Source organism: Podarcis liolepis (assembly GCF_965112155.1).
Source record: "Podarcis liolepis genome assembly, chromosome: 3".
Lineage (NCBI taxonomy): Eukaryota > Metazoa > Chordata > Lepidosauria > Squamata > Lacertidae > Podarcis > Podarcis liolepis.
Window position 1 is genome coordinate 124,619,631 of NC_139557.1, and position 12,770 is coordinate 124,632,400.

The window sequence follows — 12,770 nt, forward strand, 5'->3', positions numbered from 1 at the left end:
AAAACAATAACAAATACAACAGCAACAGCAACGAAAAATGTACACAAAAACAATATCAAATCCATGAAATGGGATTCTCTGAATCCTGTGACACCCTCTCCCGTTCCCTAAATTTTCTTTTCAACTGCATATCATTTCCATTGGAAAATATTTTTTACCTCAAATTTCCTACACTTTCTCTAAAATTACAAGTGTTCTTAAAATCCTGCCAATGTATTAACCTTTTTACAATTCTTTTGCAGGTACATCATTTGAACATTTCCCGTTCTTTTTTAAATTTTCTTGTCTTCTTGATTTCTGAGATTTCCAGTTACAGTCATACCTCGGGTTACAGATGCTTCAGGTTGCGTTTTTTCAGGTTGCGGACCTGCCAAAACCTGCAAGTACCGGAACGGGTTACTTCCAGGTTTCGGGGGTCGCACATGCGCAGAAGCGCTAAATCGTGCTTTGCGCAGAAGCGCTGAATCGCAACCCGCACGTGCGCAGACACGCCGCTGCGAGTTGCGAACGCTGCAAGTTGCGAACGTGCATCCCACACGGATCACGTTCACAACCCATGCGTCCACTGTAGTTTCGCCATTTCAGCATAGTCCATTAACTTGGTTTGCCACTCCTCTCTGGTCGGGACGGCTTCCTCTTTGCATCTTTGGGCTGAGAGTACCTGGGCATGAACAATTTCTTCTGGTCTTTTGGAATCTCCGCTCCTACCTGTGGTGACCCCCCCCTCTCTCTTCCTCCCTCCCCAGCAGGGTGAAGAGGACCCTGATGAGAACCGCAGCAAGGCGGAGAGGCCAGACGCAGGGATCCCCGCCAGGAAAGCCGGCCGTCCCGGAAGGAAGCGCAGGCAGCCAGTGGTGAGTGGGAGGCCCAGGAGCCGTTGGGGGGCGAGGGTGACCGGGCACAGATGGACCTCTTGCGCGTTCCCATAAATGCCGGCCCGGGCACGGTGGCCGGGGCTGGCAGAAGCCTCTCTGGAGCAGGTTTTGTGTGCCTCCTCTTGAGGACGGATCCAGGAGGTGGCACTGGCCGAGTTACACAGCAGGGGAGCTGGGCGCTCGGCACTTCATCTCCCAGTTCTGAGAGCAGCGGGGGGTCAGGGCTCCTCAGAGTAGACCCGTGGTTTCAGCTGGTGCGGGAACCAGGCCACGGAAGGAAGGAAGAGAAAGTCCCTCATTCTTGGGCGTCTCCAAGAGCCGCAGATCCACGTGTGCGCCCGCAAAGCGCTCCGTCTCCTGCCCTGCCCTCTCCTGCTGCAAAGAATACGGCTCCCGGCGACATCCCTCTCTGGAAGCGTGGGCATGCGCAGACATGCCCGTCACCTCTGGCACAGCGCACAAATGCTCCAGTGAATCCGCTCCTCCAGGGGATGTGGAAGGAGCGGTTTTGGACGCCTCGGCTGCTTCGAGTGAAGGAGCTTCACGTTCTTGGCCTCGTAAACGGGAGTTCAGGAGAGGCGCCATCTGCGAGACGCTTTCCCGTAGACACCGCCAGGCGCACGGGATTCCACTCTTGCCTGATGGTTTCCTCTCTGGGCAAGGTTAGAAGCGCCCCTTTTGACCCACACAATCTCCCCAGGGGGATTCCCTTTGTAAGAGGAACGGCTGGAAGACCCCCTTCTCCCCCCCCCCCCGAAGAAGTCCAAGTGCTGAGATCTCTTTCGGAAGTTAGGCTGGCGTCTCCCGAGGACGGAGCCTTCTCAGTGCTGGCCCCCCTGGCTGTGGAAATGGCGCTGGAGATTTCTTCTGTGCGGGAATTTCTTTTGCCAGATGGGACGGGGATTCTTCAGCCGCGGTCCCTGCCTTGCAGAGGGCTGGACTAGGCGACTCGTGGGGGCCCCTTCAAACGCTGTGCTTCTTGGTGTCTCATACGTCTGCAGCAGAGTGTTCCCAGGGGCCAAATTTATCCAGTTTTACATCCTATATTAAATCAGCATTTGTTTTGCATGTGCTTTTAACTGAAATGTGTTTGACGCTGGCTGCTCCTTCTCGGTTTCCTTGCAGTTCTTGATAGCTTGTGTTGTCGCCTGCTGTTCGTTGTTTGATTTCTCGTATTGATTTTGTGTGTGTGTGTGTATTTGAAACCACGTCTGTGTTTTAATCTCTGTACGTTGCTTTCCAAATTGCAATGAGCTGGCTGACTTGGGGAGAGAAGCCTGAGGGGTCAGTTGCAATTGCTTTTGCTCGCTTGTTGGAACTGCTTTGGAAACATGTGAACTGGTTTTTTAAAAAATTACCTGGCTAAATGGGGAAAGGACGGGTGTGCTAAGGATGGATTCCCCCCCCCCCCCGTTTAAACAAACATTTTGTTTTATTTTCATTTTTTAACATCTTTATTGAAAATTCAAGAAGTACATAACTATATGCGCACTGAACATGGAGAGAATAAATAAAAGAGAGAGAGAAAAAGAGAAGCAGAAGGGAAAATAAAGTGGGAAGGGAGAAAAACTCAAAACTGTGTAATTTACAGAGTTGTTATTGTACTTCACCAGATCTTAACCTATTACAGTATGTGTAAGAATGGATTCCAAATAGCATTGAATTTGTCCATGGCAAACCTGCGTTGATTTGCAAGCTGTTCATATGTTGTGAAGTTGTATACGTCTTCAACCCAGTCGTAGAAGGGGGCCGCATTTTAATTTTCCCAGTTCATCGGTATCCGTCTTATTGCCATGGTAAAGGCACAGAGAATCCACTCGTATTGTCCTTTTGCAGGGTACCAGGTGCTGGCTGTATAATTCAAGAGGATGTTTTGCTCTGTCAATGTAAGGTTGTTCCGTACAGTTCTGTTGAGAGTTTGAGTTGCCTTCTGCCAAAAACCTTTCAATATAGGACAATGAAAAAGACATGTGTTTTAGAGAAGCATTATCCCTGTTGCATCTCCAACAGTTAGATACCTGAGGTAGCCCTTTTTAAAAACAAACGTAATGGAGTCCAGTATATTCTAAATATTATGAGCCTCCATTTAAGGTCCAGAGACACCCTTGTTATGGCAGTTAAGACGTGATGAGCCTTTGGACAGCGAAACAGTCTCCCTCGGGAGACGGGGAACTCTCCTTCCCTGGAGGTTTTTAGCAGAGGTTGGGTGTCCATCTGTCCTGGGAGCTCCAGCTGAGATTCCTGCATCCCAGGGGGTTGGACTGGATGACCTTGGGGGGTCCCTTCCAGCTTTGCAGTTCTCCGGTTCTCTTTCTCTTGCGCTGCCTAGGGGAGATCTTCCGCTGTTTCTCCCTTGTGGGGTCTCTGCTTTGGGTCCTGCCAAACATCCCAGACATTTATTGGGGGTGGGGGAGGCCTAGGTCCTGGTTAAGCACCCCACAACAGGTGGGGTGCCCAGCCCCTCGTCCTGCCCCTCTTTCTTCCATATAATTTTTATTGAGTTTTCATATTTAATTACACCTCATGACACAAATCTATAACATAAAGCATTGCTCAGACAGAGCATCGACTTCCTTTCCCCGTCCCTTTCTGACTTCCAAACATTTTTTACTAAATTCTCGCATTTCTATAACCACTTTTTTACCTTAGAGCTGCTTCTTTTTTATGACAGTTGCCTCTTTATATGTAAATCGGATCCTTATTTTCACATTACAAAACATTTCAATTTAAGCCTACAAACGTTTTCGAGTGTTTACAATTTTCTTTCATATAAAATATAAATTTGCTCCAGTCCTTTTGAAACAGATCGTCTCACCGATTCTGGATCTTCCCCGTCAGCTTTGCCATCTCTACGTATTTGACCATCATCACTTGCCAGTCTTCCAATGTAGGAAGTTCCTGCTGCTTCCATTTCTGGGCCAGGAGTATTCTTGCAGCCGTTGTGGTGTGCATAAACAAATTTACATCTCTGAATTTCCTCTCCGATTAGCCCTAACAAAAATGCCTCTAGTTTTTTTAATTAAAATTGTCCTGCCCCTCGTTGTGATCTCCACGGGGCGGGGTCTCCTGGTTCTGGGAGACCCTGATCCAGCGGAGCCCTGTTGGGGGGTGCATGGGAACGCCTCTTCCTGGCTGTGGGGCTCCTTCCTTGCCCCCCCTTCAGCTCTGCCCCCTTGCCTTGTGGCGCTGCAACCTGATTCTTGGCTGCGTCTGCTGCCAGGGCAAGCGAGGAGCAGAGTTGGCCCCCGGCCACACGCCTGGGAAGGGCTGTTCCCCCAGCGCTGCTGCCTGCTTCCTGAAATTGGATCGGGCCCGGCAGGGCGAGGGGTCTGCCCGGGGCAGGCAGGCAGGCCAGGTTGCTTGGAGGGCTGCTGGATGGCGGCCAGTCTGCTGTCTCGCTGCTGCCAAAGCAGGGGCCCAGCAACAGAATGGTTGCAGCTGCTTGGCTGAGTCCCCAAAATCCTCGTGGAGTTAAAGGGCCAGCGCTCTCTGCTGCGGATGATGCAGGGGGGGGGGGAGGGAGGCCAAGAGTGGGGTGTGCACGCTCAGCCCCCTCTGTGGAGCTGGCCTGCCCTGCCCCACATTCTTGTATAAAGCAGCCAGACGCAGCCCGAGGTTGGGGCGTGTGCTGGTGGCTTTGTGTGTGTGGAATTTTATTTTACAGCCTTTATAAATGCCAAGGAGTTCAAGGTGGCTGCCCCTTCCTCGTTTTCTCTCTGTGCGACAACCTGCCTGTCAGGTAGGCCTGGAAGCAGCGGCTGGCCCAACGTCACAGACCGTGGGCTTCACAGACTGCATTTGGACCCTGGTCTCAAGCAGAGACAGCGCCTTGCCAACAAAGGTCCATATAGTTCAAGCTCTGGTTTTCCCAGTAGTGATGGATGGAAGTGAGAGCTGGACCATCAAGAAGGCTGATCGCCAAAGAATGGATGCTTTTGAGTTATGGTGCTGGAGGAGACTCTTGAGAGTCCCATGGACTGCAAGAAGATCCAACCTCTCCATTCTGAAGGAAATCAGCCCTGAGTGCTCACTGGGAGGACAGATCCTGAAGCTGAGGCTCCAAGACTTTGGCCCCCTCATGAGAAGAGAAGACTCCCTGGAAAAGACCCTGATGCTGGGAAAGATGGAGGGCCCAAGGAGAAGGGGACGGCAGAGGAGGAGATGGTTGGACAGTGTTCTCGAAGCTACCAGCATGAGTTTGACCAAACTGCGGGAGGCAGTGGGAGACAGGAGGGCCTGGTGTGCTCTGGTCCATGGGGTCACGAAGAGGCGGACACGACTAAACAACAACAACTCTCCCAGGGACTAAGCCCCTGCGAGACCCCAGAAACCCGCTTTGAATTATCAGGCAGCTGGAATCATTTCAGCCAAAGAAGGTCCTGTGGAACTTTCAGCCACAGGATTTTGTGGCAGCAGCCACTTAGAAAGGAAGAGATGGATACTTGAGTAGTAGCCATTAACCATGATAGCCAGTAGCTTAACTCTCATGGTTAGAGGCTGGGTGACAATCACACGGAAGGGATTAATGCAGCCCTGCATTTAAGCACTCGCCTGGTCGCCAGAGGCGAGCAGAAGTGGCAGGCAGGCGACCACACGGAGCACCACGTAGGCGAATGAGTGACTTGACTGGCCAGGTTAGGTGGAGCACTCCGTTTCTCCTGTGCCCCCTCCAGCATAGTAACCAAGCAGGCTGCAAGGGGGACTGAATTCTCCTCCCCCTTCGCAACCCCCCGGCAAGCTGCTAGCATCTTGGAGCTCCTATAGAAGGCTGGGGATGAATATCGCTCTCGCCTCTTGGTTGGCATCACCTGCTTCCTCGTTCAGCACCTGTGGAACTGCCTCCCACAGGAGGCAGGGATAGCCACTAAGCTGGATGGCTTGAAAAGAGGACCAGTTCACGGAAGAAGATCTTGTGCTTGGATCCTGCTCGTGGGTTTCCGTTGTTCAGCCACTGTGAGAACAGGATGCTGGACTAGAGGGGTCACTGGTCGGATCCAGCAGGCTCTCCTCAAGGGATGAGGATTCAAGGGGTCCAGGGACAGCTCTGGTGCTGTGGGTTTTTCAAGGTCGCTGGAGAGATGAAGGACACCTGTTTCAGCTGCAGAAGCAGAGAGGGAGGGGCGGCTGGGGCAGCGGTTGCCTGGGGCTCTGCTTCTTGGAATAATTAGCAGATTGTCTGGGGCTGGACCCAAAGCTCTGGCAGGATGTTGTGGGGCGGGGGGGGGAGCCACATCTGCTGGCGTAAGAGAAATGGAAGGCTTAGCATACTCTTATATGCGTACCAGGGGGCAGGTGGGTGGGTGGTCTCCAAAAAAGTTTACACATTACTTGGGAAGACAGGCAAACTAATGCCAGTGTCCTGGAAGAAGCAAAGATCTCCAGTGCTGAAGCAATGATTCTTCATCATCAACTTCGCTGGACTGGTCATGTTGTGCGGATGCCTGATGATCGTCTTCCAAAGCAGCTACTCTATTCCGAACTTAAAAATGGAAAGTGTAATGCTGGTGGCCAACAAAAGAGGTTTAAACTCTCTCAAGGCAAATCTAAAAAAATGTAATATAAACACCAACATTTGGGAAACACTGGCCTGCAAGCGCTCCAGGTGTCCTGGGCTTTGAAGACACTCGAACTCAGGACAAAAGGGAGAAACGTGCCAAGAGGAAGGCACGTTGGGCAAACCCTCACCATGATCAACTCCTGCCCAGAAACCAATGTCCCTACTGTGGAAGGACATGTGGGTCCAGAATTGGCCTCCGCAGTCACTCATTGTTAAAACCATGTTTATGGAAAACCATCTTACTCAGCTAGTGAGTGATTGGCAAAGAATAAGGAAGGTGTGTTGTGTGCTAAACTGCCCCTTAGATTGGGCTGTTGTGGGGGGGGGGGTTTGCTTCGAAGCCTTTTCCCCCCACCCATCCCTTCCCTACACAAGAACCTTCTAGATCAGGCCAACGCCCCCAGCAACAGGCAGAGGGCCTTCTCGGTGGTGGCACCCGCCCTGTGGAACGCCCTCCCACCAGATGTCAAAGAGAAAAATAACTACCTGACTTTTAGAAGACATCTGAAGGCAGCCCTGTTTAGGGAAGCTTTTAATGTTTGATGTAAAAAAATTCCTTCCAGTAGCACCTTAAAGACCAACTAAGTTCTTGGTATGAGCTTTCGTGTGCATGAACACTTCTTCAGATACACAGAAAGCTCACGAAAGCTCATACCAAGAACTAACTTAGTTGGTCTTTAAGGTGCTACTGGAAGGAATTTTTTTGTTTTGACTATGGCAGACCAACACGGCTACCTATCTACTAATGTTTGATGTATTATGGTATTTTAATATTTTGTTGGAGGCCGCCCAGAGTGGCTGGGGAAGCCCAGCCAGATGGGCGGGGTATAAATAAATAAATAAATAAATAATAATAATAATAATAATAATAATAATAATAATTATTATTATTATTATTATTATTATTATTATATTTATTACCTAGGAATCTAGATAGATGACCTCCTGTTCTTATGAATCGGGTTTCCTTGCCTGCCGTCTCCAACGACGGTTTGGTTCAGTGGCTGCTGGGGGCGGGGGGGGGGCAGATGGGATCCTGCTCTGCTGTGGTCTCCCTGCGTGACATCCCTGTCCCACTTCACTTCCCCACCTGTAAAATGGGAACAGGGTGGAGCTTCCTCAGTCGTGTGGCTGCATTGGGGGCGGCAGTCTCTGTCAGGCTTTTTGCAGCACCAACCACACCAGCAAACTCTGCCCCCCCCCGCCCAGATGTGGGTCTCCCCTCAATTTCTGCTTCTGGTGAGAGGAGGGGGAAACCCCTGTTGCTCCCCCATGCAGAGAGCACTTTCTGAAATGGCGCCTCCGTGCTTCCTTGCCACAGATGCGAAGTTGCGCAGCCGCTGCAGCCTGCTCTGCGTTGCACATGCCCTGCGCCTGGGTCACATCCCTCCTGGTGCTCAGCCTGCGCAAGGCAAGGAGGTCAGTTCCTGGGCAGAGCGGAAAGGGGAAGGAAGGAAGGGAGAGTTGTAGGGCACAAGTGCGTGATTTACAGCCGCGGAGGGTGATGACTATTCACCATCACAATATGGGAGAGTTGGGAACTTGCCCGTTGTGGGTCCCTTGTGTCAGCTTGGATTTCTCCCTGCTCTGCCCCTCCCCAGGTGTCCCTTGCATAAGAGAGTGGGGCCGGCCCCACTTTGCATGCCGCTCTGTGTGGGTGGGTCGAGGGTGCTATTTTGGGACAGCCCGTCCTCGCGAGGACATGGGCCTCCAGGAAGCAGGAGGAAGCCCTTGTTCCCGGCTGCCTCATGTCGCTGCCCCCCCAGCCAAGTCCCTCCCTCTGCGCCACGTGGGTGGCTCCGTGGGGCAGGGCGACAGCTTCCGTGGGGCTGGGTCAGCCCAGAGGCCCGTCTGCTCCAACCAGATTCTTCTTCACTGCGTTATCCCTGGCGGTAGGATTTGGAGAGCTGCCCTTTTTAAAACCTGCCATTTCTGAATGGCTCTCTCTCTGCTCCTTACGACAACTTTGCAAGGTAGGCCAGTCTGTGTTGCGCAGTCAGGTTCACGGCTGATGGTGGGCTTTGGGGTCCTTTAACCGCTGGGCTGCATGTGCCCGGTTGATTCTGCGGTTGGCATTTGGATGAAGGGCCCGACTTGGCCCTTGGAGGGTTGCGACAGGCAGCTCATTGAAAGCCAGCTTTCGGTTTGCTGGGTCATAAGATGGGCTGCTCCTAGAATTGAAAGGGACCCCGAGGGTCATCTAGTCCAACCCCCCTGTTGCAGGAATCTCTAGTGAAGCATCCCTGACAGATGACCGTGCTAAAAAATTTCCAGTGTTGGAAAGTCCGCCACCCTCAATAGTAGATGATTGGCAGGTGCCTGACAGAGGTGGCAAAGTTCCCGTTGGGAGGACTAGTAACTGGGTCCGTTGCTGTAGCAACTGTCCGTGCCCCCCCCCCATTCAGCCGGGAAGCCCGTTCTGTCGTGTTTGGGTCTGGCTGCGTCTTAGATGGGGTTCTTGTCCAGTGAGCAAGACCGAGGACAAGGCTCTGAGGTGGCGCCGCTGTTGACGCTCCCCCCCCCAAATAAAAAAAGTCTGCTGTGATACTCACCTACTTCTTCCCTCGTGTCGCCCTAGGAGAGTGGGAAGAGAGAGATGCTGCTGTTTTGTACCTCAAATTAACTTGACCTCACTTGTGGGAGAATCGTGTGTTTTTGTATGTTTTTAATACTCTGTGTATGCAATGACAATCTTGAGTCGCTGTTGGCAGGCAACCCCACTTTTTGGGGTGCCCTGCTCCCTCAAACAGCCACTTTCCGCCGAATGCAGAGGGCAGGATCCCCCCCACCTTGCCTTTTGCCCTGGAAAGCTGTCTTTTGGCTGGGAAGGAAGGGGAGGCAGGATGCTCACAGGAGAGGAGGGAATGCCTCCCTCTGTTGCCAAGGCAACCAGGCTGATGAGGATGGGGGGGGTGATGCTCCTGGTCCTTGCCTTCCCTTCCTGGTGGCCAATGGAGCCTCCAGTGCAGCAACAGGATGCTGGGAGCTGCCAACCTTGTTGCCTTGGCAACAGGCATCCCTTCTTCTCCGCCTTTTGTTTGCCCGCAGTGATGTTGCCTGGTGGCCCACTCAGATTGGCTACCTGACTCCGTGGAGGGGTTGCCTTCGTGGTGTGGCCCCTGATTGGCTAAAATCACAGGGGGGGGAGAGGAAAAACTGGTACCCAGAATAAAAAAAATGGTACCCGGAGTTATGTGTCTGCCTGAGGAGCACAGGACGGCTGCAGTCCTTCCCAAAAAGCCACAATGGTGATGCAATGCCTGCGTGACCAAAATCCCAGTTTCTGGAAGCCACAGGAGAGCAGAGTTTTGCTCTTGTGCTCGAATCCTGATCACGGGTATCCCCAAATGGGCATCTGCGAGAACAGGATGATGGACTAGGTGGGCCTGATCCAGCAGACACCCCTTATGTTCTTAAAGAGGCTTCGGATGTCTGGCTACGCCGCTCAGACCAGGCCTCTGAGTGGTGGCAGCCTTGCCAGTCTTTGGGTCCCTCCTGGAAAGGCCATTTGAAGCATCCCCCCCCCCCCGCAGAAGCCCATTTGGCGCCGGGGGGGGGGGCAGAGACTTTGGCCGCACCAAATGGCTTATTGCCTTGTAAGGTCAACCCGCCTGGAATCAAAGGGAAGTGAATTTAAGAGCAGGAGGCGAGCAGGAGGCATATGGCTGTGTGTGAAAAGAGGTGTCAAAGGGCCCCCCAAGAACATTGCCTGTTAACATGTTCCTTTCCTGTCTCACTTGGGTGCTAGTCCTGGGGGGGGGGGCGCTGTGTGCCAGCCGAAGGGGTGCCCTGTCTGTTTCTCTGCCCCCGTCAGCATCTCTTGCAATGGAACCAGATTTATTTCTTCCTCCGCCGGTGAGTCAAGGCCTGCAAATCCCCACCAGTTTCTTCAAGGGGGTGCCAACTGGGGGCTGTCCAGCAGCTTGTGGGGAGAGGGCGAAAAGGGGGGCAGGAAAGAGTTTCAGAGACAAACGAGCAGCAAAGAGGAGGCGGGAGATTCTTCTCCCCTGATCTCTGCTTCAGCCAAAAACCTGATTTAAAGAAGTCGGTTCAGGACAAGCGGCGTAACTTCTTTGCGCAAGGCAAGTGCGCTCTTCGTAACGACATCACGGCGGAGAGGACTCCTCGAGAGTTGCTGGCTGTGGGCTTCTGTCCCGAACCCACAGAGCTCCCCTCTCCCTTCTATTCTCACAACAGCCCTGCGAGGTAGTTCGGCGGATGAGAAATGAGGACTGGCCCCAGATCGTCCAGTGAGCTTCCTGGCAGAGGCGGGATTTGAACCCTGCTCTCCCCGGCCCCGGCCCACCCTCTGATGGTCACACCACACTTGGGGGTGGGGTGGGGGGGTTAAGGACATCTCCTCGAGCATCCTCTTCCTGGCAGGTGCTTGTGGGAAACGAGTTTTGCAGGTGGTTTTGTGCCTGTGTGTAGAGAAGCTCCCCAAACATCTTTGACCAGCGGCCTCAGCCACCTCGGAAGGTGCTGGACTCACCTTCATTTGAATTTTTTAACCTGTTGGGGATTCTTCAGTTGCAATTCCTGCCTTGCAGGGGGTTGGACTCGATGACCCTGGGGGTCTACCCTATAATTCTCTGATTCTATAAATGCCCCTATTTCCCCATGCGCAACGATGGCTCTGCCGAAAAGTCGTTGACTCTCTCCAGAATCTCTTGGCTGCATTTGTTTTAGGGTTAGGCAGAAAACGTCATAAACGTTTAGAGAAGATTGGAAAACGTTTATTGAATATACGGGGGGGGGAATTGTGCCCACCTGAAAACGTTGGCAGCATTCAGATAAATTCAGCAGCGCAAATAAGTTTTGACGGATGCAATAATGGAAGACTGAATGGTTTAGTTTTTGTAAAATATGCGGGGATTTGTGATATGCAAAATGAACCATGGAAAGGGAAGAAGGGAAGTCATATTTTAAGAATGTTTAAATGCGTATTTTAAATTGTAAAACGGAAAAGTTAACAAAAATTGTGTGTGTGTGTGTGTGTGTGTGTGTGCATGAAAACATCATACACCTGGAGTGAATTTTTCAAAAAAAGGAAATGTTAATTTTGTGAATTCTCACCTACAGCGACTTGCTACTTTTCTGGTCCCTGTTTGCCTGAAGTTGGCTCCCCCCCCCTTCCCTCCCTCCCAGGCTGTCAGTCAAGGGTCATTCCTTCGGAGGGTCTTGGACAATGCCCCTCCCTGCCCAAGACCCCTCCCTCGACCCGGAGGGTGCGAAGAAGAAGCGTCTCACGCCCTCTCCCCGCTTTTGTCTTGCCCTTTTCCCTTCCAGGTGGAGAGCGCAGAAGCCCCCAAAGACACAGCCTCAGCGCCCAAGTGCCCCCCGCCTGCCCACAACACCAGCCCCGTGGAGCAAGTGCCCAATGGAGACGTGGGGACGGGCAGCCCCGAGAACAGCGGCAGCACCACCACCGACCTGAAGGGCCGGCAGCCCAGCGAGGACGAGGCCAGCAGCCTCCCGGAGGGCGAGGTGGGGGGGCGGGCCTTGGAGAACGGCCGCTGCACCCCTAAGGACAGCCCCGACCCCCCTGCCAGCGAAGGTGAGATGGGGACGTGGGAAGGGTCTTTGGTTGGGGCACTTGCCGCACTGCAAGCGAGGGGCAGGGGGTGACTAGTCAGTGTAGGGGGGAGGTCAGGCTCTGGGGGGTGGAAATGAGGCTCAGCCAAGGGGTCACTTACCTTTAAGGAACCTCACAGTTGCCCCCTTTCCACATTCAGTCCAAACATAACCTTTCTTCTCGAAGGAAACAGTGCTGCAACCTTGCAAACGAATTCCGTCTGTGGGCAGGGCTGATTGGCTAGCGCCAGTGACATCCCCAACATCCCTTTTGCAATTATAACCCCACCTCCCCCAGTATCCTTTACTGTAAGGTGCAGAATAAACATGCATGTGCTTTAAGAAATCACTTTCTAGTGGTGAGGCACCCGAGAGGGGCAGGCCTGATGCTGCAGATGGCATTCGATTCACTGGAGTGTGCATCTGTTTCTCGTTCGCGGAAGCCGGGTTTGCTCTGCTGCCCCTTTGGGAGTCCCTTGAAGGCTGTGCCCGCTTTCCTTCTCAGCTGCTCAGACCAAGGAGGGTGGCCCAGAATCATAGCATTGGAAGGGGACCCCAAAGGTCATCCAGCCCAACCCCCTGCAATGCAGGAATTCTGACTTGGGAGTTCATGTAGCTCTGCCTTCACCAACCTGGTGCCCTGTTGGGCGCTGCCAGCCTGGCCATGTAGCGAAAGCTACAGACCAAAAGATCTGGAGGGCACAAGGTTGGCAAAGGTTATTTTAGAGATTGCAGCTGCAGTCTCTGTGGGGCCTTACAGTTCT

At 52.7% G+C, this 12,770-nt stretch overlaps 1 protein-coding gene across 2 annotated transcripts in view; it reads left to right on the plus strand.

The window, feature by feature from the left end:
- The window catches only part of DNMT3A (DNA methyltransferase 3 alpha), a 90,682-nt gene that overhangs the window by 18,339 nt on the left and 59,573 nt on the right, over positions 1-12,770 (plus strand). The window contains exons 3-4 of one of the 2 annotated variants that reach the window (XM_083494263.1): positions 747-854; positions 11,722-11,989. In XM_083494263.1, the coding sequence (XP_083350389.1) occupies positions 747-854; positions 11,722-11,989 (376 nt within the window). The remainder of the gene's footprint in view (positions 1-746; positions 855-11,721; positions 11,990-12,770) is intronic. The other variant, XM_083494264.1, reaches the window with a different exon arrangement.